We start from the raw sequence: 24,634 nt of genomic DNA, 5'->3' as shown, positions 1-24,634 counted from the left end.
GCCAGGCGGGGAACGGTGTGTGTACCCGGTGGGGTGGGAGGGCTGGGCAGCCCTGGGACGAGCTCCGTGGCCTGGGACCAGGTCTGCCTCCGCAGAGCAAGTCCTGGACGGACGGCTGCTTGAGCCCACAGGTCGTGCGTCCTTTGACAGTGGCCTCCGGCCGGGAGGCACCAGCTCTTCGAACAATGTCGGTACCTTGCTAGGGCCCCACGTGGCCAAGCTTGGATTCTGGGGGTAGAACTCGCAGCAGGACACTAACATGTGGTCGCTTTTTGGATGATTTCTTCAGGTTTAAAAGTCTCTTCTGTTCATCCTACCGGGGTGCCGTCTCCTGCCGGTCTTTTCATCTCACCAGGTAAAAAGCTTATTTTACAATTTATTGTAAGGTCGTGAACCAAGTTTCCACGCCGCCTTTACACCGTGTCCCCACCGAGGGGTGTCACGACCGTCCTCCACCCTGGGCGTCACCGGCTTCCCGAGTCCCACCGCTATAAAGGACGCATCGGTCAGCATCTCGGAGTGAGATGCTTTCCTTCCGGATTCAGAATCGCATCCGTCAGAGACTCCAAAGCGCATTTGCTAGATCGACAGGCGTGAGAAGCCAGCGGCTCCCGGCGCTTGGGAGGCTGCGTCCCACCTGCATTCAGGCCCCAGGTTCACCACACACACAGCGGGCAGCTGCTTAAGAAACCTTTGATTTCAGTCCAGGGGCGGTGGCTCACGCCTGTAATCCCAGCACTTTGGGAGGCCGAGGTGGGCGGATCACGAGGTCAGGAGTTTGAGACCAGCCTGGTCAACATGGAGAAACCCTGTCTCTACTAAAAATACAAAAATTAGCCGGGCGTGGCAGCAGGTGCCTGTAATCCCAGCTACTCAGGAGGCTGAGGCGGGAGAATTGTTTGAACCTGGGAGGCGGAGGTTACAGTGAGCCGAGATTGCGCCATTGCACTCCAGCCTGGGTGACAGAGTGAGACTTCGTCTAAAAAAATTAAAAAAAAAAAACAAACCTTTAATTTCAATGACAAGAAATAACAGCTCACAACTTACTTAGTTGTTTGTGAACATCATTAGGACACAAAGTTAGAAAAGCCCAAAGGAGGCCTCAGGCTTACAATGAAATCAGCACCTGGCTGCCTCTTCCAGCTGCTGCTGCTTCTGCAGCAGAAGAGACGGAGGCAGTTTCCTGGGTGGGGGGGTGGGTGCTGTGCTTCTGCCTTCTAACTGCCTGTTTCCAAAAAGCACCTGATGCTGCTGCTTCTGGAGCTTCCAGTGCAGAAATTCCCTGTGGACGGTGAAAGGGGCTTGTCTTCCGCACGCTGCCCTGTCCATATCATCCCGGCACGAATGATGTTTGGGGCAGAGCTGCCCGGCCTCCCCGGGTGGTGCCCATTTGTTTTCCTCAGAGTTGGCGATCGCCTTGCTTTTCACATGTGCTTGTGTTCCCGCCTATCCTGAGCTGTCCCTGAGCTCTCTGCCTCCCCCTCACCCCCACAGTCACCATCACCACAGCCCTGCGGACTGTGCAGTGTGTGGCGGGTGCTGTCCTGACATTACGTGTGGAAACTCCATCTTTGCAGCAACCCTGCGAGGCTGCTGCTCCCAGCCACTGTGCAGGTGGAGAGAGGCTGCTGTTGTGCAGGTGGAGAGGCTGCTGCTCCCAGCCGCTGTGCAGGTGGAGAGAGGCTGCCGCCGTGCAGGTGGAGAGAGGCTGCTGCCGTGCAGGTGGAGAGAGGCTGCCGCTGTGCAGGTGGAGAGAGGCTGCTGCTCCCAGCCGCTGTGCAGGTGGAGAGAGGCTGCCGCAGTGCAGGTGGAGAGGCTGCCGCTGTGCAGGTGGAGAGAGGCTGCCACAGTATAGGTGGAGAGGCTGCCGCTGTGCAGGTGGAGAGAGGCTGCCACAGTATAGGTGGAGAGGCTGCCGCTGTGCAGGTGGAGAGAGGCTGCCGCTGTGCAGGTGGAGAGAGGCTGACGCTGTGCAGGTGGAGAGAGGCTGCCGCTGTGCAGGTGGAGAGAGGCTGACGCTGTGCAGGTGGAGAGGCTGCCGCTGTGCAGGTGGAGAGAGGCTGCCGCTGTGCAGGTGGAGAGAGGCTGACGCTGTGCAGGTGGAGAGAGGCTGACGCTGTGCAGGTGGAGAGGCTGCCGCTGTGCAGGTGGAGAGAGGCTAACGCTGTGCAGGTGGAGAGAGGCTGACGCTGTGCAGGTGGAGAGAGGCTGCCGCAGTGCAGGTGTAGAGAGGCTGCCGCAGTGCAGGTGGAGAGAGGCTGCCGCAGTGCAGGTGGAGAGAGGCTGACGCTGTGCAGGTGGAGAGGCTGCCGCTGTGCAGGTGGAGAGAGGCTGATGCTGTGCAGGTGGAGAGAGGCTGACGCTGTGCAGGTGGAGAGAGGCTGCTGCTCCCAGCCACTGTGCCGGTGGAGAGGCTGACGCTGTGCAGGTGGAGAGGCTGCTGCTCCCAGCCGCTGTGCAGGTGGAGAGAGGCTGCCGCTGTGCAGGTGGAGAGAGGCTGCCGCTGTGCAGGTGGAGAGAGGCTGCTGCTCCCAGCCGCTGTGCAGGTGGAGAGAGGCTGCCGCAGTGCAGGTGGAGAGGCTGCCGCTGTGCAGGTGGAGAGAGGCTGCCGCAGTGCAGGTGGAGAGAGGCTGACGCTGTGCAGGTGGAGAGAGGCTGCTGCTCCCAGCCACTGTGCCGGTGGAGAGGCTGACGCTGTGCAGGTGGAGAGAGGCTGACGCTGTGCAGGTGGAGAGGCTGCCACTGTGCAGGTGGAGAGAGGCTGACGCTGTGCAGGTGGAGAGGCTGCCGCTGTGCAGGTGGAGAGAGGCTAACGCTGTGCAGGTGGAGAGAGGCTGACGCTGTGCAGGTGGAGAGAGGCTGACGCTGTGCAGGTGGAGAGAGGCTGCTGCTCCCAGCCACTGTGCCGGTGGAGAGGCTGACGCTGTGCAGGTGGAGAGGCTGCTGCTCCCAGCCACTGTGCAGCTGGAGAGAGGCTGACGCTGTGCAGGTGGAGAGAGGCTGACGCTGTGCAGGTGGAGAGAGGCTGCTGCTCCCAGCCACTGTGCAGGTGGAGAGAGGCTGACGCTGTGCAGCTGGAGAGAGGCTGATGCTGTGCAGCTGGAGAGGCTGGGGCACACAGTCATCAGGTCAGCTGCAAGCTCACAGCTGCTACATCTTTTCCCTGACAGCTCACTCCTGTGAGAGTCTTCCAGGCTTCCCGGAGGGACGGATGTCTCCTCACCTTTTCCCACCTCCAACACCTTTTCCCACCTCCAACACCTTTTCCCACCTCCACACCTGGTAGGCCAGGTATGGAATTCCTGGAATTCCCGGCTGGGAGCCTCCTGGGCCAGTTCCAGCCCTGTGTGTCCCCAGGAAGGCTGGAGGGCTGCTAGTGGCCTCGGTGGGCACCCAGGGCTGGCCAGGACCACGGCTCCTTCTTCCGGCTCTGTGCCTGTATCTCCCCGGGCCTCCCCTCTCACCTGGGGCTCCACGGTGACCCTGCTGTGCGGCACCTCAGCTTCACACCCACAGTCCCATCCCCAGGGTTCCCTTCTGGGCAGTTTCCTTGACTTAAATCCCAACCCTGGTGTTGCATTTTTAATTCCCACCGGCTCTTTTGTATTCTCTGTGCCTTTGCTTTAAAAGCATGCGGCTCTCTGAGGGGTCCTGTCTCCACCACCCCAGCCTTTTCCAGGCTGGTTTGTTTCCCTGTTTCTCCCCTTTTCTCTTCCTCTGTGTGCGTCTGCGTGTCTGTGTGTGTCAGCGTCTGTGTGTGTGGGTGTCTGTGTGTGTGTCTGTGTGTACGTGTGTGTGTAGACGTGTCTGTGTGTGTCAGCGTCTGTGTGTGTGGGTGTCTGTGTGTGTGTCTGTGTGTACGTGTGTGTGTAGACGTGTCTGTGTGTAGGTGTCTGTAGGTGTGTCTGTGCATCCGTGTGTCTGTGTGTAGGTGTGTGTCTGTGCATCTGTGCAAGTGTAGACATGTCTGTGTGTGTCTGTGTGTAGCTGTGTGTCTGTGCATGTGTGTGTGTAGATGTGTCTGTGTGTCATTCTTTTTTTTTTGAGACGGAGTCTCACTCTGTCGCCCAGGCTGGAGTGTAGTGGCACGATCTCAGCTCACTGCAAGCTCCACCTCCCGGGTTCAAGCTATTCTCCTGCCTCAGCCTCTGAAGGAGCTGGGACTACAGGCGCCCACCACCATGCCCGGCTAATTTTTTGCATCTTCAGTAGAGACAAGGTTTCACCATATTAGCGAGGATGGTCTCGATCTCCTGACCTCATGATCTGCCCGCCTCAGCCTCCCACAGTGCTGGGATTACAGGCGTGAGCCTCCGCGCCCGGCTGTCCTTGTGTCACTCTTGTTCACACTTGGGAGTCCCTCTGATGATGCCTGTTGGGCCTGGGCAGCCCCTTTGGCTGAGAGTCAGTACTTGAGAGGATCCCCTTCCCCAGCAGGGATCCTGGGTGCTGAGAACCCAGGAGAAGGAGCTGAGGTCTCCCATTTAATGCAGAGTCTTGCACGCACACACCTGCTCCGTGCCAGCACAGGGTCCAGCCTCTTCCAAAAGTCCTCCTGTTCTGGGTAGGGAGGGGTCTCAGGGCTCCTGACTTCTTCCATTCCTGCCCAGCCCACCCTAGGAAGAGGGCGTGAGGCTCTCCCAGACACAGATGGGGGGCCCAGCCTGTGTTCTGCTCCTCCCTGAGGACGGGCCCCAGTGGCCCCACCCGGCTGGGTCATCGTGCAGACGGCTGCCTCAGTTTCCCCGCCTTCCCCTGCCCGTGGGCTTCCTCGTTGTCTCCTTCCCTCCTGTCACTCAGGCAGGGCAGGGAGGGGCAGACACAAAGGCCTCCTGCGGGCGAGATTGGTGCCGAGCTCTGCGCCCAGCCTGGAGCCTCAGGCCTACCCCAGCCTTCTCCAGCCTCAGAGCCCCCACAGCCTCTGCCCAACACTGCCGTGTGCTCCCCTGTCTCCTGGGCGAGTTCCTTCAAACCCTTGAAAGCCCTCACCTAAGCAGGGCATGGTGGCTCACACCTGTTATCCCAGCACTTTCAGAGGCCGAGGCAGGCGGATCACCTGAGGTCAGGAGTTTGAGACCAGCCTGACCAACACGGAGAAAACCCATCTCTACTAAAAATACAAAAAGTTAGCTGGGCATGGTGGTGGGCGCCTGTAGTCCCAGCTACCTGGGAGGCTGAGGCAGGAGAATCGCTTGAACCTGGGAGGCAGAGGTTGCAGTGAGCCGAGATCGCACCACTGCACTCCAGCCTGGGCCACAAGAATGAAGCTCCGTCTCAAAAAAAAAAAAAAGCTCTCACCTCCCAAGCAGCCCCAAGATGGGTTTGTTTGCTGGAGACGGAGGTAGAAAGATCTGTCGAGGAACTGGCTGAAAATTTCTAAGTTACAACATGGGAAGGTGTTGCTGGGGACAGTGTCCTGGGGGTCGGGCCTGGCACCCAGGGGCGGCCACAGAGGAACCCTGATGGCAGGTACCAGGCGGCTACACACAGCCCACAGCTGGGCTCCGGGGTCAGCAGCGGAGACAGAGGAGACCCCTGCTGAGGCCAGCGAGCCCTCCCACCCTCCATTCTTCAGGCAGGCGCCCCACCCAGCAGGCCTGACGCTGCCCCTCCTTCCAGCCGGCACCCAGGCCGAGCTCAGCCACACCTGAGGAGCCGCTCCGGCCAGGGAGGACGTGCCCGGCAGAGACAGGGTGCAGAGACAGCCTCGCCCCCACACGGCGCCAGGCCCCACAGCTGCCACGGAGACGGGAGCCAGCCGCACACAGAGGCTCAAGCCCACGGCCCTGGGAGGCGCCATTTCCTGGGCAGGGTGGGCCTGACTGCCGGCTCCATCCAAGCGCTGGGGCCTCGGGCCGCGCGGAGGTCCCACAGGGGGTCAGAGCGGCATCTTCCCTGCAGGGCCCACGCCCTGGCACCCCCCAGCCAATGGCCCACAGCTGCACCCTGTTCATCCACCGCCGGGGACCACCCACTCGGACCCGAGCCGGCTCCAAGAGGGGCAAGAGGCCAAGGATCCAGCAGAGGCCTCGGGCTCGAGTCTCAGGTGAATAGAGCAGCCCTGGGTGGCCTCCTACCTCTCCAAGGCCAAGGCCTCCCTGGGACGGGTGCCCCATACCCAAGGAAGTCAGTCGGCCTCATGGGGCAGGGGCAGGACCCACACACGGCCATGCCCCGCTGCTCCGAGAGAGGGGCCAGCTGTGGGTGCCGGGCTCTGCGGGCACAGAGGGGAGCTGTCGCGCTTCACGGCCCAGGGTTCCGCCTGGCTGGCACCACCCCTGGAAGGGCAGCCCCTCGTCTCCCGGCCTGACAATGGCCCCTTGGGTCACCCATGACATCATCAGGAACATTGTGACCCCTGCCCTCCAGGGACCATCCCTGCGTCACGTCTGCACCCAGCACCGGCCTCACAGCCCGGCCCCTGCCCTGCACCAGGCCACTGCCCTGTTGGTGAGGAGGGTCAGAGGGGCGACCTCCCTGCCCCCTGCTCCAAGCTCCCCACCCCCACCTGGAACCTGCCGGCAGGAAGCCTGGCCCTGGAGGGTGGTCACGGCCCTTCCCCAGGTGTGAGCAGTCCCCAGGCCGCCTGGTGGGGTCAGAGCTCGTGCTGAACTTGAGCCCCAGACGGGCCAGGGGGATTGTCCAGGGTCTTGGAGAAATGGGCTGGGAGCAAACTGGCTGAGCCATGTCCGGGCTGAGTGGGCGGCTCCCGTAGCCACCCCGGTGGGACCCCACCCCGTTCACAGGCCCGGCCCACGAGAGGCCAATGGGAAGCAGCCAGGAGGAGGGACTCCGGTGTCAGCCAAGCCAGCCAGACCACGACGCAGGTGGACACTGTGGGCCGGACCTGGAGGGGGCAGAAAGAGCCTCCGCCACACCCGGACCCCCTGGGCTCCTGAACAGCCACCGGCCTGCAGACTCGGATGACACTGATGCCGCCGGGCCCTCAACTGCCCTCCTGGAGGGGGTCCTGCTGGCGGGTGGAAAGCCGTCGCCCCACAGCACCCGGCCGGGGCCCTTCTTCTACATTGGAGGCAGCAACGGGGCCACAATGTGAGTAGCGGCCCTGGGCGCCCCTGGTCCCACTGAATACCCACCGCCTGCTCCCGGGGCCCAGCCCGGCCTCCGCTGGCCGCCCACCATCCCCAACCCCTTGCCTCGGCCCCCAGGTCACCCCCGCCCCCACCCCTCGCAGCATCAGCTCCTACTGCAAAAGCAAGGGCTGGCAGCGCATCCAGGACAGCCGCCGGGACGACTACACGCTGAAGTGGTGTGAGGTCAAGAGCCGAGACAGCTACAGCAGCTTCCGGGAAGGTAGCGGGAGCCGGCACCAGAGGCGGGCAGCCTGCAGGGGCCTCCTGGGCCGGAGCACAGGGCAGGTTGGAGGGGTGGGGACCGAGGTCCTGCGCTCCCTCCACACGAGCCCTGGCCTCTGACCTCCAGGAGAGCAGCTGCTGTACCAGCTTCCCAACAACAACCTCCTCACCACCAAGATCGGGCTGCTCAGCACCCTTCGGGGACGGGCACAGGCCATGAGCAAGGCCAGCAAGGTGCCGGGGGGTGCCCAGGCCAGGTGAGTCTGCCCCTGCCCCTGCACCCGTCGCTGCCCCTGCCCCCGTCCCTGCCCCTGCCCCTGCGCCCGCCCCTGCCCCCATCCCTGCGCCCGCCCCTGCACCCGCCCCTGCCCCTGCGCCCGCCCCTGTGCCCGCCCCTGCCCCTGCCCCCGCGCCCGCCCCTGCCCCTGCCCCCGCGCCCGCCCCTGCCCTTGCCCCTGCGCCCGCCCCTGCCCCTGCCCCTGAACCCGCCCCTGCCCCTGCCCTTGCCCCTGCCCCTGCCCCTGCCCCTGGCCACGTGGGCTCCCAGGCTGGCCCCAGCCCCCACCCGTCAGCACCTGCCTCCACCTTCCACCTGTCCTTTAAAGGGCCAAACCCCTGTCCCATAAACCCACCCTCTTCCTCGTGGCTGAACGGGGAAGATCCCACACGTCCCCAACCCACTGGGCCTGACACCCACCCACCTGTCCATCTCACAGACCCACCCAGGTACAACCCACCTGTCAATCTGCCTTCACCCCAAACACCCATCCATCCAAAATCCCACACCGTGCCCACTGTCACCTGTGGGTGCCCTGAGTGAGGCCGTCCATCGCTCACCCAAGTCTGGGCCATCCATCCTAGCAACTTCGTCCTCCTGCTCCCAGCCCCACCCACTGCCCTTCTGTGGACCCACCTATCCCTCCCCACTTCATTTGGCCCAGACATTTTTGCACCAAGCACCCGCCCAGCCAACCACAGCTGCCTCCATCTGCACCCCCCGCCCCTGGTTGCCTGTGACACCAGCTTTACACCATGTCCAGTGTCCACTTCCAGCCTAGAGCAACACAGCTGTTTCCCCCAGGCACCACCGTCCACCCAGCCACCTCCTTCCACCACAACTCACAGTCCACCCACTCACCACCCATGCCCCATCCCCCAGTCCCCACCCACTCCAAGCACCATGAGCTGGCCCCTCAGTCCAGGCCCTCTGTCCCCTGGGCTGCAGGCTGGAAAAGGACGCAGCAGCGCCCACCCTGGAGGACCTCCCGTGGACAAGCCCAGGATACCTCAGGCCACAGAGGTAGACTCAGCCCAGCTGTGAGGGGCCCTTCAGACCGAAGTTCAGACCTAAACCTGGTGTCGTCTGAAAAGGAGAAAGCGGGGCGGGGGTCCCACACAAAGGAAAACCATGAGCTAGAGTCAGAGGTTCAGCCAGGCCAGGCCGAGATCCACGCTGACCCCCCAGTGCACACAGAGCTGGGGCAGGGCCAGGGGCTCAGGCCGCACTCTCTGCCCATCCCAGCCGTGAGGACACTGCCGTGAGCTGGTGGCTCACAAATGGCTGAGACGGTGCCAGCCGGGAGAGCAACCGTGAGGGAAAAAGCAGCCAGCGGGAGGGGCCCGGGTGGGGGTCAGCGGCCAGAAGGATGCAGCCAGCAGCACAGCCCGTTGGGGGTGGGGGCGCTGCAAAGTGGCAGGAAACGCAAAGTCCCCACAAGGAGAACGGCCGCGGGTGCCAGGTGCCACTGCCCACACTCCCTCCCGCCGGGCCACAGGCTGGGCCTCAAACCGCCCACCCAGCCAGGGGCGAAGGGACAGCAGCTCATCCTCCTGCCTCCCTGCCCTGCAGGGTCCTGAGAATGGAAGAGTTTTTCCCAGAGACCTACCGCCTGGACCTCAAACACGAGAGAGAGGCCTTTTTCACCTTGTTTGATGGTGAGACGCTGCTGGCCGGACACCAGGCTGGCCCTGGGGAGACAGGGTGAGGGCTGGACCAAGGCGGGGGCTGATGAGGCAGGGCTGGGTCTGGAGGGGCTGCGTGGGGCTGGGACGAGACGAGGTGGTCAGGAATGGTCTGGGTGGGGACTGAGGAGTTGGATGGTCTGGGTGGGGACTGAGGAGTTGGAAAGGGGAGGGTCTGGCCTTCATGGAGGTTGGGGTATGAGGGCACTGGGGCCAGGGCTGGAGCTTGGTCCGGGTGAGCGTGGTCGAGGCACGGGCAGGAGCTGGGGCCAGGCGTGTGGTTAGCGCAGGGCCAAGGTTGGAATGGCCGGGCCGAGTTGTTGCAGCCTGGAGGGGAGGGTCCTGGTCAGGCCCTAGGAGGGGCGTGGCCGGGTTGGGGGCGGGGGCTAGGTGGGGGCTGGGCCAGGCGGGGGCGGGGCCAGGGGCTCAGGCCGCGCTCTCTGCAGAAACCCAGCTATGGATCTGCAAGCCCACAGCCTCCAACCAGGGCAAAGGCATCTTCCTGCTCCGGAACCGGGAGGAAGTTGCCGCCCTGCAGGCCAAGACCCGGAGCATGGAGGACGACCCCACCCACCACAAGACGCCGTTCCGGGGGCCTCAGGCGCGGGTGGTGCAGAGGTGCGGCCGCGGGTGCCCGGAGGGGTGAGGGTCTGGGCCGGTTGACCCGGGCCCCACTGGTGCGGTCAGCAGGGCCGCCGAGGAGCCCTTGGCCGTGGAAAGCAGCTGCACCACCAGCTCCTGTGCAGACCACAGCCGGGCCCCCGTGTAGCCAGCAGAGGGGAGGGGTCACACCAGGCCGGGGTCACAGACACAGGATCCAGGGTCGAGGGGTTAGTCAGTTTGTCCTTCAGCTGGGGCCCCCTCTGTCCTGCAGGTGGCCTGGCCTGGGTGGCCTCCCGGCTGCCAGCCCCCCTACTCCCCGGCCCAGCCAGCCAGCTGCAGCCTTCAGGCCTGTGGCCAAGCTGGCCACTCCTTCCCTGAGTGGGAAGGCTTCCTCCAGAAAGCCCCGTGGCTGCACGAGGCTGAAGGCTTAGACCTGTCAACCTCACCCCCGGCCCTCGTAGACCCTCACTCTGACCACAGCTGTCGTCCGCCGTCCCCAGCTTGCATCGGCTCCTCCCTCGCGTCCCTCCACCTGGCGTGCTCTCCGCCTGGCGCACCCCCTCTGCCTGCTGTGCTCCCTCCGCCTGGTGCCCGCCTGGCGCGCTCCTTCCCTTCCTCTCCAAAGCCACCTTCATGCCCTCCTCCAGGCAGCCCTCCAGGCTCCTACTGCGGTTATGCCCTGGAGCACCCATCAGGGTGCCAGGCCTTTCCTCCCAATTCGCCTGACATATTCAGGCCCAGAAATGCCCCCTTTCCCTGGAGGTCACACCTGGGACAGAGGCGGGGCGCTGAGGAAATGGAACAGGCCCGGGGTGGGGTGTGAGGGGATGTAGGCCAGGCTGGCCCCGTGGCTCAGCCCAGCAGCCCCGACATGGTGCCCCCAGGTACATCCAGAACCCGCTGCTGCTGGACGGGAGAAAGTTTGACGTGCGCTCCTACCTGCTCATTGCCTGCACCACACCCTACATGATCTTCTTCGGCCACGGCTATGCCCGCCTCACCCTTAGCCTCTACGACCCCCGTTCCAGCGACCTCAGCGGCCACTTGACCAACCAGGTAAGAGTCTGCTATGGGTGAGGACCCTCCCTGCAGCCTTGGGATGAGATTAGAGGGAGGTTCTCACTGCTAGGGGATGCAGAGGGGGTGCAGCTACAGAAGGAGGTGGCCCAGGCCGGGAGGTGTCTCAGGCCTGGAAGTAGCCTAGGCTGCCCCCGCTGGCAGTGAGCATTGCCTCTCACCTCCCCCTTTTGGCCACGTCAGAAGGAGGGTGTGGCAGGGACCCCGTTAGCTGGTGAAAGGGCTCAGAGCCCTGTAGCCCCCAGCGTGCAGCCTGGCTCCCAAGCTGCCGCTGAGTTTTCTGAGGATGGGGTGCGGGTGGGCATGGGAACCAAGGGGATTCTGAGGCTGTCAGAGGAGGGGCCCTGTGGGCAGAGGTTTCTGGGGACGGGTCTTCATGGGAGAGTCCAGGGTAGGGGCCTTCTGAGAAGATCTGTGGGGTCCTCACGGCTGAAGGGAGGTCTCAGCGGATGAAGGTTTTTGTGGGAGGGTCTTTGCAGGCAGGTCAGGGTGGGGCCGGGGGAGCAAGGTTAGGGGCGGCTGTCTCAGGGACCCCCAGAGAACAGGCCTTCTAGGTTAGGGGGATGTTCTCTTGGGGACCCCCGTGAGGACAGGCTCTCCGGACACTCTGGGAGCCAGTCTCCAGGCACCGTGTGCCCCCAGTTCATGCAGAAGAAGAGCCCTCTGTACATGCTGCTGAAGGAGGACACGGTGTGGAGCATGGAACACCTCAACCGCTACATCAATGACACGTTCTGGAAGGCCCGGGGCCTCGCCAAGGACTGGGTCTTCACCACCCTCACGGTGCGTCCACTGTGCCCTCCAGTCTGGGAGTGAGATCCCTCGGGGAGGGGGTGTGTGGTCAGGCGGGGCACCAGGCACACAGATGTCCGTGGCATGCGTGGGCGGCTGCGCTAAAGTGTGACCTGACCGTGTGGAACCAAACCCTTCCAGCGTCTCTGCTTACTTAGCTGGTAGTGCCTGTCCCCAGCAGCCAGCAAAGGCCCGGACGGAGAGCCCCGTCAGGGGTCTGTCGGCACGAGTCCCGCGGGCAGCCTCGCCGTAGGGTCAGGGGACAGCCGGGGGTCTGTTGGCACGGGTCCCTCTGAGCAGCCTCGCTGTAGGGTCAGGGGACAGCTCGGCTTCAGTGACAGCCACCATGTGAAGAGTCTTTGTTTCTTTCAGATCCTCCACTTGGCAGGCAGGGCCGACAGCAGCCCCCGGGCCAGGTGTCCTGGAGCAGCAGCAGCTGCCCGTGCAGGCCCGGACTGTCCCTAGCTAAGGGCCATGTGCGGTGGAGTGTCCTAATTTTGCAGGGTTCCTTTCTGTGGGGTGCCTGTGGGGTACTTCAAACAACCCTAGCAGCAAAGGCCCTTGAGCAGCGCGGTGTGAAACCGGGATAAAAACGGGGCTTGGCCGAAGGACTTTTATCTGTCTTGGTCACCCCGGCCAGGCCCTGGAAGCAGCAGCCAGGGATGGTCCTTCCTCACCCACAGGCGCGTGTCACTGTGGCTGGGACGGCAGCGCTCAGAGGAGCCTCCAGTTACTTTCCTCACATCTCCCGAACTCTCTCTTAATTGTGATAATTCACAGAACATAAAATTCACGATCTTAAAGTCTGCAGTTCAGTGGCTTTTAGTATTTCAAAAGTTGTGCAATTATCACCACCAATTCCAGAACATTTCATCACCTCAAAAAAGAAACACTACTAATGAGCCATCACAGCTACATTGCCGGCCATTCCTGGTCACCGCTGATGGACCTTCTCTCTCTCTCCTGTCTCCTTTCTCTTACCGTGGTGTTTTCAGGGTTCATCCACGTAGTTCACGTATCCTTTTCTTTTCTTTTTTTTTTTTTTTTGAGACAGAGTCTCACTCTGTTGCCCAGGCTGGAGTACAGTGGCACAATCTCAGCTCACTGTAACCTCCACCTCCTGGGTTCAAGCAATTCTCCTGCCTCAGCCTCCCAAGTAACTGCGACTACAAGCGCCCGCCACCACGCCCGGCTAATTTTTGTATTTTTAGTAGAGACGGGGTTTTGCCATGTTGGCCAGGCTGGTCTCAAACTCCTGACCTCAGGTGATCCGCCCGCCTCAGCTGCACTCCAGCCTGGGTGATAGAGCAAGACTCCATCTCAAAAAAAAAAAAAAAAAATTGCCAAATCCAGCAGAGTGAAAATTACACTTATGTTTCTTTCTAAAATGGTATGGTTTTAGCTCTTACATTTAGGTCTTGGATCCATTTTCAGTTAATTTTTGTGTATGGTGTGAGTTAGGGATCCAACAGCATTCTCTTGCATGTGGCTATCCAGTTATCCCAGCACCATTTGTTGAAGAGACTATTCTTTCCCCCATGGAATGGTCCTGGCATAGTATCAAAAACCAATTGACCAGAGCTGCAAGTGTTTATCTTTGGACTCTCAGTTCCATTCCATTAGTGTATATGTCTGTCTTTATGCCAGCACCACATGGTTTTGATGGCTGTGGCTTTGTAGTAAGTCCTGAAATTGGGATATGTGAGTCTTTCAATATTGTTCTTTTTCAAGATTATTTTGGCTATTCAGGGGCCCCTTACAATTCCACAATTCCATATGAATTTTAAGATTGGCTTTTCCATTTCTGGGGAAAAAGTCCAATGAAATTTTTTTTTTTTTTTTTGAGACAGAGTCTCGTTCTGTTGCCCAGGCTGGAGTGCAGTGGCGCAATCTCGGCTCACTGCAGCCTCGCCTCCCAGGTTCAAGCGATTCTCCTGCCTCAGCCTTCCTAGTAGCTGGGATTACAGGCACCCACCACCACGCTCGGCTAATTTTTGTATTTTTAGCAGAGACCAGGTTTCACTGTGTTGGCCAGGCTGATCTCGAACTCCTGACCTTAGGCGATCTGCCCACCTCAGCCTCTCAAAGTGCTGGGATTACAGGTGTGAGCCACCGCACCCAGCCTCATCAAAATTTTAATAGGCATTGCGTTGAATCTGTAAGTCACGTAGTAGTGGCATCTTAACAATATTTAGTCTTCCGATCCATGAATATAGGATGTCTTTCCATTTTTCTAGGTCTTCTTCCATTTCTTTCAGCAATGTTTTATAGTTTTCAGCATACAAGTCTGTCACCTACGGTAAATATTATTCTAGGTATTTTATTATTTTGACACTTGTGAATAGAATTATTTTTTAAATTTCCTTTTTGGATTGTCCATTGCTAGTGTATAAAAATAAAACTGATTTTTGTGTGTTGATCTTGTATCCTTCAACTTTGCTGAATTCACTTATTAGCTCCGTGTGTGTGTGCATTCTTCAAGATTTTTATATAAGGATCATGTCATCTGGAATAGAAACAGCTTTACCTCTTCCTTTCAAATTTATATGCATTTTATTTCTTTTCTTACATATTGCCGGCTACTTCCAGAACAATGTTGAATAGAAGTAGCAAAAGCAGTCATCCTTGTTTGTTCCTGATCTGAGGAGGAAGGCCGTGGGTTTCTCATAAATGCCCTCGTCAGGTTGAGGAAGTTCCCTTCTATTCCTAATTGGTTAAGTGTTTTTTGTTAATATCATAGAAGGATGTTGAAATCTGTCAAATGCTTTTTCTGTCTCCACTGAGATGATCGTGTCTTATTTCCCCTTCATTCTATTAATGTGTTGTATTGCGCTGATTAACTTTCATATGACAAACCCCGCTTGATGATGGTATAGAACCATTTAAATTTAAATACGCTGTTGGATTTGGTTTGCTAATATTTTAATGAGGATTTTTGTGTCTGTGCTTATAAGCAATATTGGTCTGTAGTATTCTTTTCTCGAATGTCTTTGACTGGGTGGTATTAAGGTAACCTTGGCCTCATAGCATGTTAGGATGCGTTCTTTCCTCTGTTATTTTTGGAGTCTTTGTGAAGGATTGCTGTTAATTCTTTGTTTGAAATAATTCACCAGTAAAGCCACCTGGGTTTTTCTCTGTGGGAAAGTTTATTATTATTATTACTAATACTGCTGCAATCTTTACTTGTTATAGGTCCATCCAGATTTTCTAATCTTTAGTCTGCTTTATTTTGCTAAGAATTTGTCCATTTCACCAGGCACGGTGGCTCATGCCTGTAATCCCAGCACTTTGGGAGGCTGAGGAAGGTGGATCATGAGGTCAGGAGATCGAGACCATCCTGGTTAACACGGTGAAACCCCATCTCTACTAAAAATACAAAAAATTAGCCAGGCGTGGTGGCAGGCACCTGTAGTCCCAGCTACTCGGGAGGCTGAGGCAGGAGAATGGCGTGAACCCAGGAGGGGGAACTTGCAGTGAGCCGAGATCGCACCACTGCACTCCAGCCTGGGGGACAGAGCGAGACCCCGTCTCAGAAAAAAAAAAAAAGAATTTGTCCATTTCTTCTAGGTTATCTAATTTGTTTAGTGTACATAGTATTCCCTTGTCATCCTTTTAATCAATATAAAGTCTTTTTCCCCTGATATTAGTAATTTGATTCTTCTCTCCTTTTTTTTTTTTTCTTTTTGGTCAGTTTCTCTAAGCCCTTATCAATTTTGTTGATCTTTTCAATGAACCAACTCCTGGTTTCACTGATTTTCTCTACTGTTTTCTATTCCATTTATTTCCACTCTATCTTTATTATTTCCTTCTTACTACTTGCCTTGGGTTTAGTTTGCTCTTCTTTTACTAATTTTTTTTTTTTTTTTGAGATGGAGTCTTGCTCTGTCGCCCAAGCTGGAGTGCAGTGGCACGATTTCAGCTCACTGCAACCTCTGCCTCCCGGGTTCAAATGATTTTGCTGCCTCAGCTTCCCGAGTAGCTGGGACTAAGGGCACGTGCCACCACTCCCAGCTAATTTTTTTGTATTTCTAATGGAGATGGGGTTTCACCATGCTGGCCAGGCTGGTCTCAAACACTCTTTTTCTAATTTCTTAAGGTCAAAAGTTAGGTTATGATTTCAGTTTTTTCTTCTTGCTTAAGGTAGGTGCTTAGTGCTATACATTTTCCTCTGACCACCCCTTTTGCTGCATCCATAAGATTTTGTGTGTTGTCTTTTCATTTGTCTCAAAGTATTTTTATTTTTATATTTTATTTTATTTGAGATGGAGTTTCACTCTTGTCACCTAGGCTGGAGTGTAATGGCGCAATCTCGGCTCACTGCAACCTTGCCTCCCGGGTTCAAGCGATTCTCCTGCCTCAGCCTCCCGAGTAGCTGGGATTACAGGCACCTGCCACCACGCCCGGCTAATTTTGTTTGTATTATTAGTAGAGATGCGGTTTCACCATGTTGGCCAGGCTGGTCTTGAACTCCTGACCTCAGGTGATCCGCCTGCCTCTGCCTCCCAAAGTGCTGGGATGACAGGCGTGATCCATGATGCTCAGCTGCAAAGTATTTTAAATTTCCTTTGTAAGCTTTTCTTTGACCCATTGGTTGCTTAAGGGCCTGTTATTTAATTTCCACATATTTGTGATTTTTCCAATTTTCCTTCTGTTATTGACTTCTGATTTCATTCCATTGTGTCAGAGAACATACTTTATAATTTCAACCCTTTAAAAATTATTGAAAAATTATTGGAGCTGGTGTGTTGGCACATACCTGTAATTCCAGCTACTCAGGAGGCTGGGATGGAAACATTGCTTAAGCCCAGGAGTTTGAGTCCAGCCTGGGCAACACAGCAAAACCCCATCTTTAAAAAAACAACAAACTTACTATTCATTAAGTGGATCATTAAAAAACAAAAACAAAAAACACTTGAAACTTGTTTATGTCCCAGCATATGGTCTATCCTGGAGAATATCCATGTGCACTGGAGAAGGAGGTGTATCCTGCTTTTGGGTGTAGTGTTCTGTAGATGTCTGTGCCGAGACCAGCTCGGTCGGGGAGACCCTAACCCGGCGGCGCTAGAGGAATTAAAGACACACACAGAGAAATACAGAGGTGTGAAGTGGGAAATCAGGGGCCTCACAGCCTTCAGAGCTGAGAGCCCTGAACAGAGATTTACCCACATATTTATAAACAGCATACCAGGCATAGCATTGTTTCTATAGATACTAAATTAACTAAAAGTATCCCTTACGGGAAACGAAGGGATGGGCCGAATTAAAGGAATAGGTTGGGCTAGTTAACTGCATCAGGAACACGCCCTTAAGACACAGATCGCTCCTGCTATTGTTTGTGGCTTAAGAACGCCTTTCAGCAGTTTTCCGCCCTGGGCCGGCCAGGTGTTCCTTGCCCTCATTCCCGTCAACCCACAACCTCCCAGCGTGGGCGTTAGGGCCATTGTGAACATGTCACAGTGCTGCAGAGATTTGTTTATGGCCAGTCTTGGGGCCAGTTTATGGCCAGATTTTGGAGGGGGCCTGCTCCCAACATGTCTGTTAGGTCTGTTTGGTTTATAATGTTGTTCGAGTCTTCTATTTACTCGTTAATCTTCTGTCTCTGTATTGAAAGCGGGATATTCAGTTGTCTACTTCTCCCTTCAGATCTGTCAGTTTTTTGTATATTTCGAGGCTCTGTTGTTGGGTGTGTGTATGTTTATGATTATTAGATCTTCTTGGTTTATCGTTATAAAAATTTTCCTTTAATCTGCAGTAATAATTTTTGTGTAAAGTCTATTTTCTGTGATATGAGTGTAGACACTCCAGTTGGTATAAGTGTAGACACTCCAGTTGTTCATATCAGTGTAGACACTCCAGTTGGTATGAGTGTAGACACTCCAGTTGTTCATATCAGTGTAGATACTCCAGTTGGTATGAGTGTAGACACTCCAGTTGGTATGAGTGTAGACACTCCAGTTGATATCAGTGTAGACACTCCAGTTGATATCAGTGTAGACACTCCAATTGATATCAGTGTAGACACTCCAGTTGGTATGAGTGTAGACGCTCCAGTTGGTATGAATGTAGACACTCCAGTTCTACTTTGGTTACCATGTGCGTGGTACATCTTTTTCCATCCCTTTACTTTCCACCTATTTTTGTCTCTGAAACTAAAGTATCTTTTGTAGATGGTATATCATGTTTTTTTAACAAACTCCATCAATGTCTATTAATTGAAAAGTTTAATTCACTTACATTTAATATAATTACTGATAAGGGGCCGGGCACAGTGGCTCATGCCTGTAATGCCAGCACTTTGGGAGGCCAAGGTGGGCGGATCACAAGGTCAGGAGATTGAGACCATCCTGGCTAACACGGTGAAACCCCGTCTCTACTAAAAATACAAAACATTAGCCAGGCGTGGTGGTGAGCAACTGTAGTCCCAGTTGCTCGGGAGGCTGAGGCAGGAGAATGGCATGAACCCAGGAGGCGGAGCTTGCAGTGAGCCAAGATTGCGCCATTGCACTCCAGCCTGGGTGACAGAGCGAGACTCCGTCTCAAAAAATAATAATAATAATAATTACTGATAAGGTAGGATTTACATATGCTATTTTGTTATTTGTTTTCTATGTCTTATGTCTTTTTTTGTTCCTCAGTTTCTCCATTACTGCCTCCTATTGTTTTAGAGAGATATTTTCTAGTGTAGCTTTTTTTTTTTGAAACAGAGTTTCGCTCTTATTGCCCAGGCTGGAGTGCAGTGGCGTGATCTCGGCTCACTGCAGCCTCCGCCTCCCGGATTCAAGTGATTCTCCTGCCTCAGCCTCCCTAGTAGCTGGGATTACAGGTGCACGCCACCATACCCGGCTAATTTTTTGTATTTTTAGTAGAGACAGGGTTTCACTATGTTGGCCAGGCTGGTCTCAAACTGCTGACCTCAGGTGATCTACCCGCCTCAGCTTCCCAGGGTGCTGGGATTACAGGCGTGAGCCACCATGCCTGGCTTAGTGTAGCATTTTAATTACCTTGTCATTTATTTTACTATATGTTTTTGAGTTATTTTAGTGGTTGTCCTGAGGATTACCATTAATATTGTATCTTAATTTACTACAATTAGGGTGAGTGTGGTGGCTTATGCCTGTAATCCCAGTGCTTTGGGAGGCTGAGGCAAGAAGATCATATGAGGCCAGGCATTTGAAAGCAGCCTGGGCAACATAGTGAGACCCCATCTCTAAAAAATAAAATTAGCTCAGCATGGGAGTGTGCACCTGTAGTCCTAGCTATTTAGGGGGCTGAGATGGGAGGATCACTTGAGCCCAGGAGGTCAAGGCTGCAGTGAGCCACAATCAAACCACATTACCCCAGCCTAGGCGACAGAACAAGACCCTGTTTCTAAAATAAAAAATGTTTTAAAATAAACAATTCAGTTTTTTATTAATACCAAGTTAATTTCAAAAGCATCCTCCTACACAGCCCCACCCCTCTCATGCTGTTGTCACAAGTTACAGCTCAGTATATTTGTGTCCGTCAACATGGATTCATAATTATTGTTGTATACAGTTGTCTTTCAGGACAAAACAATCACATACAAAAAATACATGTATGCTGTCTCTTATATTTAATTACACAATGACCTTTTCTGGGGCTCTTTATTTCCTCCTGTGAGTTCCAGTTACTGTCTAGTGTCTTTTCATTTCAGCCTGAAGGACGGTAGGGCAGGTCTACCTCTGTTTTTGTTTATCTGGGAATGTCTTAATCTCCCCTTCATTTTTGAAGCAGCTTTTGCTAGATGTAGAATTTTTGGTCAACAGCATTTTTACTTTTGGGAATTTGTGCCATCCCACTGCCTGCCCACCTCACAACCTCTAATGAGAAACTGGCCATTCATCTTTCTGTGGATGCCTCGTACATAACGAGCGGCTTCTCTCCTGCTGATTTCGACGTTCTCTGTCTTTTGGAAGTTTGCTGATGAGGTGGTGGATCTCTGAGTTTATCCTACTTTGAGTTCATTGAGCTTCTTGAATGTGTAGATTGTTTTTCATTAAACTGGGAAGTTTTCTGCCATTATTTTTTCAAATATTGTTTCTGCTCCTTTCTCTTCTCTCCTTCTGGGACTCCCATTATGCATATGTTGGTCCATTTGACAGTGTCCCACCCACAAGTCTCTGAGGCTTTATTTTTCTTCCCTCTCTCTCTCTCTTTCTTTCATTTTTTGTTTTGAGACAGGGTTTCTGTCACCCAAGATGGAGTGCAGTGGTGCAATCTCAGCTCACTGCAGCCTCCTCCTTCTGGGCTCAAGCAATCCTCCCGCCTACCAGCCTCCCAGGTAGCTGGGACTACAGGCACGCACCACCACATCTGGCTAATTTTTGTATATTTAGTAGAGATGAGGTTTCACGATGTTGGCCAGGCTGGTCTAAAACTCCTGACCTCAAGCGATCCCCCTGCCTTGGCCTCCCAAAGTGCTGGGATTACAGGTGTGAAGCCACTGCGCCCGGCCTCCTTTTTCTTTCTGTTCCTCAGACTAAATAATCTCAATTGGCCTATCTGCAAACAATTCAAATCTGCTGTTGAGCACTTCTAGTGAATGTTTTATTTGTTCTACTTTTGTTCTACTTTTCAACTTCAGAATTTCTATTTGATTCTTTTATAATTTTTCTCTCTTCACCGATATTCTCTATTATTTGATAAGACATCATCGTCATACTTTTTTTTTTTTTTTTTTTTTTTTTTTTTTAGTTTTAGTAGAGGCGGGGTTTCACCATGTTGGCCAGGCTTATCTCGAACTCCTGACCTCAGGTGATCCACCCGCCTCAGCCTCCCAAAGTGCTGGGATTACAGACGTGAGCCACTGCGCCCGGCCCATACTTCTTTTTTTTAGACAGTCTCACTGTGTCATCCAGGCTAGAGTGCAGTGGCACAATCTCAGCTCACCACAGCCTCTGCCTCTTGGGCTCAAGCAGTCCTCCCACCTCAGCCTCCCAAGTAGGTGGGACTACAGGCATACACCACCACGCTTAGCTAATTTTGCTAATTTTTTGGTAGAGACAAGGTCTCCCTATATTGCCCAGGCTGATCTCAGACTCCTGAGCTCAAGCGATCCTCCTGCCTCAGCCTCCCAAAGTGCTGGTACTACAGGTGTGAGCCACGCGCCCAACCAATTTGTGTATTTTTAGTAGAGATGGGGTCTCACCATGTTGGCCAGGCTGGTCTCAAACTCCTGCGCTCAAGCGATCCTCCTGCCTCAGCCTCCCAAAGTGCTGGGACTACAGGTGTGAGCCACGTGCCTGGCCCTCACACTTTCTGTTAGTCCTTTCAAAGGGGATCTTCCAAGGAACTACTAGACATAAGAAAATAAATAATGACAATTTTTTTTTATAAATGAGGTCTATTTTGCTATCTCCAGTTCTGGGGATGCATGCTGTTGTTTTTTTGAGGCAACCATCGAGCTGGGGAGCAGAGGATGAAACCAGAGCACGTTAAAATACAACATAATTCACGGTTCTTACCAAGATTCGAGGTTTTACGTATCCCATTTGCTATCCGTCTCTTCTGCTCAAGGGCAGAGATTTCCTGTGAGTTTTCCTCACTCTCGTATCTCCAGTGCCTGACACAGGACAGGAGCTGCACGAGTTTGTTGAGTGAGTTTTTGGCTGTGAACCTGTGAGGCTGAGTGCACGAACATGTGGGCAGGTGTGGCTCTACAGGTGCGGGTTCAGATGGGAGTGCAGGTGAGGGATGTGGCTGTGGCTGTTCAGACCTGGGGTGTGATCAGGGCCTACGGGCCGCAGCCAGGATGCCTCCCTGCCTCCCTGCAGAAGCGGATGCAGCAGATCATGGCCCACTGCTTTCTGGCCGCCAAGCCCAAGCTGGACTGCAAGCTGGGTTACTTTGACCTCATTGGCTGTGACTTCCTGATTGATGACAACTTCAAGGTGCTGTCCTGGGCGGCGGGGGGCACGGTAGACAGATGCAAGGAGGCAGGGGCCATCTGCACACCCTGACCACACTGGCAGGCCCCAGGCAGAATCTGCAGTCAGCCCCCACCCTGCCTGCATGCAGCCCTGGGGATGGGTGTATCCATGAGGCTCACCCCCTGTGCAGCTAGGATGGAACTGCACCCCCTCCTCAGAGCAGCCCCCTCAGGCCAGAGCTTCAGACCCTCAGAGCTTCAGTGGACAAACAGGGGAGCAAGGCTATAGGAAGGAAGCTATCTCCCAGAGCCATCTGTCTGAGTGAGGACCAGGGCCTCTGCCTCCTCCTGGCCCAGTGGGCTCGGGGTGAGGAGAGGCTGACTGGCGTCTGGGGCAGGTATGGCTGCTGGAGATGAATTCTAACCCAGCCCTGCACACCAACTGCAAGGTCCTGAAGGAGGCCATCCCGGGTGTGGTCATCGAGACCCTGGGTGAGCCTCCAAGCCCCCACCCCGCACCCCCACAACCTGCCCCGTCTTGAATGCCTACCTGCCCTCTTCCCAAGTTCAGACCCCCACAGATGGGGCTCTTCCACCTCTCGAGGGCCTGTGTGGCAGCGCCGCCCCCTGCCCCAACCTTCCCCACACCTCAGCTCACCTGGGTCCCACCCCTCACACCCTCCCCACCCCCTCCAGCCCCAGCCTCTGCCCCCCACTCACCCTCTCTCCCCCACCCGCACCAGACCTGGTGCTCGAGACCTTCCGGAAGAGCCTGCGCGGCCAGAAGATGTTGCCTCTGCTGTCCCAGCGCCGCTTCGTGCTCCTGCACAACGGTGAGGCCGACCCGTGGCCGCACCTGGGGGGCTCGTGCAGCCTCCGCCGCCGGCCGCCCCCACCCACCCGCCAGGCCAAGTCCTCCGGGCCACCCATGCCGCATGCCCCAGACCAGCCGGGCGCCCACAGGCCTGCGCCACCTCCCGTGGTGCCGCAGCGTCCCCGGCCGCCCGGCCCCGACCTGGACAGCGCCCACGATGGGGAGCCCCAGGCCCCGGGCACAGAGCAGTCGGGCGCAGGCAACAGGCACCCGGCGCAAGAGCCTTCCCCAGGCACAGCCAAGGAGGAACGCGAGGAGCCTGAGAACGCGAGGCCCTAGGGGCAGCCACCCGCACCCCGCGCCCCAGCCGCGCTGCCTGCCCTCAGGGACCTATAAAGCCTACTTTATTACAAACACGGTCTCTGCAGCAGTCCTGTCACCTCAGCGCCCCTGAGCCCATGCCCACCGGGGTCACCCCCACCACACCAGCACTGGCCTGAAAGATGCTCCCCTGGGACTTCCCCAGGCCCCACTAGCCCCCAGTCCATGGCTGGGCCCTGTCCCTGGGGAGACTGTGCTGAGGGAGGGGGTCTCCGTGGCTGGGCCCAGTCCTGGGGGGCTGTTCTGAGGGAGGGGGTTCCCCACGGCTGGTCTATACTCCCTCCCGGGCTGCCCCATCCTGGGCTCCCGCCCACCACCCTGTGCCCCTCAGCACCTGGACCCTCCGCGGCCCTGTGACCCCACGGCCCCCATGGCCTGGCCGGTGATCCGCCATTGCCTGGCATCACCAGGAAGGGTCTGAACCCCTCTGGAGCTCCAAAGGAGGACCCCCTTGAGCCCAGGATCGCTGCCGTGGGCACCCACAGAGCTTGCCCCAGCCCGCCCGGCACAGAACCTTCCTGGGCCTTCAAGCCCCAAGCCTGGCGCTCCAGCTCCCTGAGCCCCCAACCTTCCTGCAGTGGCCCCAGGACTTAGCCAGGGGTGAGGGGCACAGGGCAGCTAGCCCCAACAAGAGGGTCCCACAGAAGACATGCTAAGCCCACACTGGCCAGGCCCTGGTCAGCCCTGTGTAGCCGCCGATGGTTCTGTTCCCCATGGGCCTGGGGGTTTGCGAGGAGAGCTCTGGCATCCCGGGGCCTCTGAGGCGTCCACACTACCCACCCCCTCACTCACCTCCCACCCGGAGAGCTAAAGTGTATGGGCCTCTTCCCAATGGCTGGCTCAAGGCCTCTGTGCCCCCCCAGTCCAGACCTGAGGATCGGGGGGCCCCGCCCCCAGGCCCACCCCCCGCATGCCCTGCCCCCGACTCCACACGGTCACGGCCAAGTCGCCGGTCCCTCCTCCTGCCCTGCTCCGCAGCCACGGGGGACTGAGGGGCCAGCAGAGTCTGCTTTGGCCACGTGGCCACCCTGCGCTCCACAGGGACAACAGCTCCATTCCCTGGGACTCGGCAGCCCCGGCACTGCTAGAAGGCACCGTCGGCTGTGGTCTCTGGCCGGCACAGCAGGCGGGGCACAGCCAGGGCACCAGGGAGAGGAGAAGGCAGGACAGAGGGAACTGGGGACCACAGAGGCCAAAGGAGGCCCCAGGTCTCAGAGCCAGTGAGGAACCACCCCAGGCCAGGGGCAGCCCCCACCAACATGGTCCTTTCGCTGGGGCCTGGAGTGGGGGTTCCCAGGTGAGGGGCTGGGAACACACCTGTCATTGTGATGGGGTCCCCAGTCCCCTCCCAGCAGGTCTGCTGGACCCTCTGGGGGCCAAGGGCAGCAGCGGCCTGTTCTGCAGCCCACTGAGGCCAGGGAGGGGTGAAGCAGGAGGGGCCTGGGAGGGGTGAAGCCTCCATGGCTGGCCAAGCACCCAGGACTTGGTTAATCCACACCTGCTCTTAGGGGTCAGGGCCACACTGCCTGACGGCTTCCAAGGCCACTAATGGCCACATCACCTCGGGGTCCTCCCGACACTGCCCTCTGCTTTTGCTCCCCTGATGCCCCTGGGGCCCCTGTGCCCTCCGGCCTCTGCCCTCGGCTCTGCCCCACATGCCTGGTGCTGTGTCACGCCATGATCCCAGGTGAGGACTACATCCCCTGGTGACGTTGGAACCGTCCAGCTCCCCTCCCTGTGGCACGTGGGGTTACACCCCCAGGCTCAGGGGCCCCACGATGTCAGCAGAGGTCACCTGAG

The 24,634-nt window shown here is 56.6% G+C and overlaps 1 protein-coding gene and 1 pseudogene across 4 annotated transcripts; one reads left to right on the top strand and one right to left on the bottom strand.

Annotated features, from left to right (window-relative positions):
• The first annotated feature begins 157 nt into the window (after positions 1 to 157).
• On the top strand, positions 158 to 22,867 carry TTLL10 (tubulin tyrosine ligase like 10). 4 transcript variants are annotated; one of them, XM_063703511.1, is made up of 14 exons: positions 158 to 355; positions 5,902 to 6,046; positions 6,370 to 6,450; positions 6,747 to 7,053; positions 7,196 to 7,314; positions 7,444 to 7,573; positions 8,542 to 8,616; positions 9,166 to 9,251; positions 9,725 to 9,896; positions 10,766 to 10,937; positions 11,601 to 11,741; positions 21,545 to 21,661; positions 22,038 to 22,131; positions 22,383 to 22,867. In XM_063703511.1, the coding sequence occupies exons 2-14, from the start codon at positions 5,929 to 5,931 to the stop codon at positions 22,790 to 22,792; spliced, it is 2,022 nt and encodes a 673-aa protein (XP_063559581.1). In that variant the 5' UTR covers positions 158 to 355; positions 5,902 to 5,928; the 3' UTR covers positions 22,793 to 22,867. The 4 variants fall into 4 exon arrangements, with proteins under 4 accessions (XP_063559581.1, XP_055237885.2, XP_063559582.1 ...); XM_055381910.2 differs by having other exon boundaries at positions 5,620 to 6,046; XM_063703512.1 differs by lacking the exon at positions 6,370 to 6,450 and having other exon boundaries at positions 5,620 to 6,046.
• Positions 2,058 to 5,140, bottom strand: LOC109028318 (uncharacterized; annotated as a pseudogene).
• Positions 22,868 to 24,634: the final 1,767 nt, after the last annotated feature.

This window comes from Gorilla gorilla, chromosome 1 (genome assembly GCF_029281585.2).
Source record: "Gorilla gorilla gorilla isolate KB3781 chromosome 1, NHGRI_mGorGor1-v2.1_pri, whole genome shotgun sequence".
NCBI lineage: Eukaryota > Metazoa > Chordata > Mammalia > Primates > Hominidae > Gorilla > Gorilla gorilla.
This window is presented reverse-complemented; position numbering and strand designations above follow the sequence as displayed.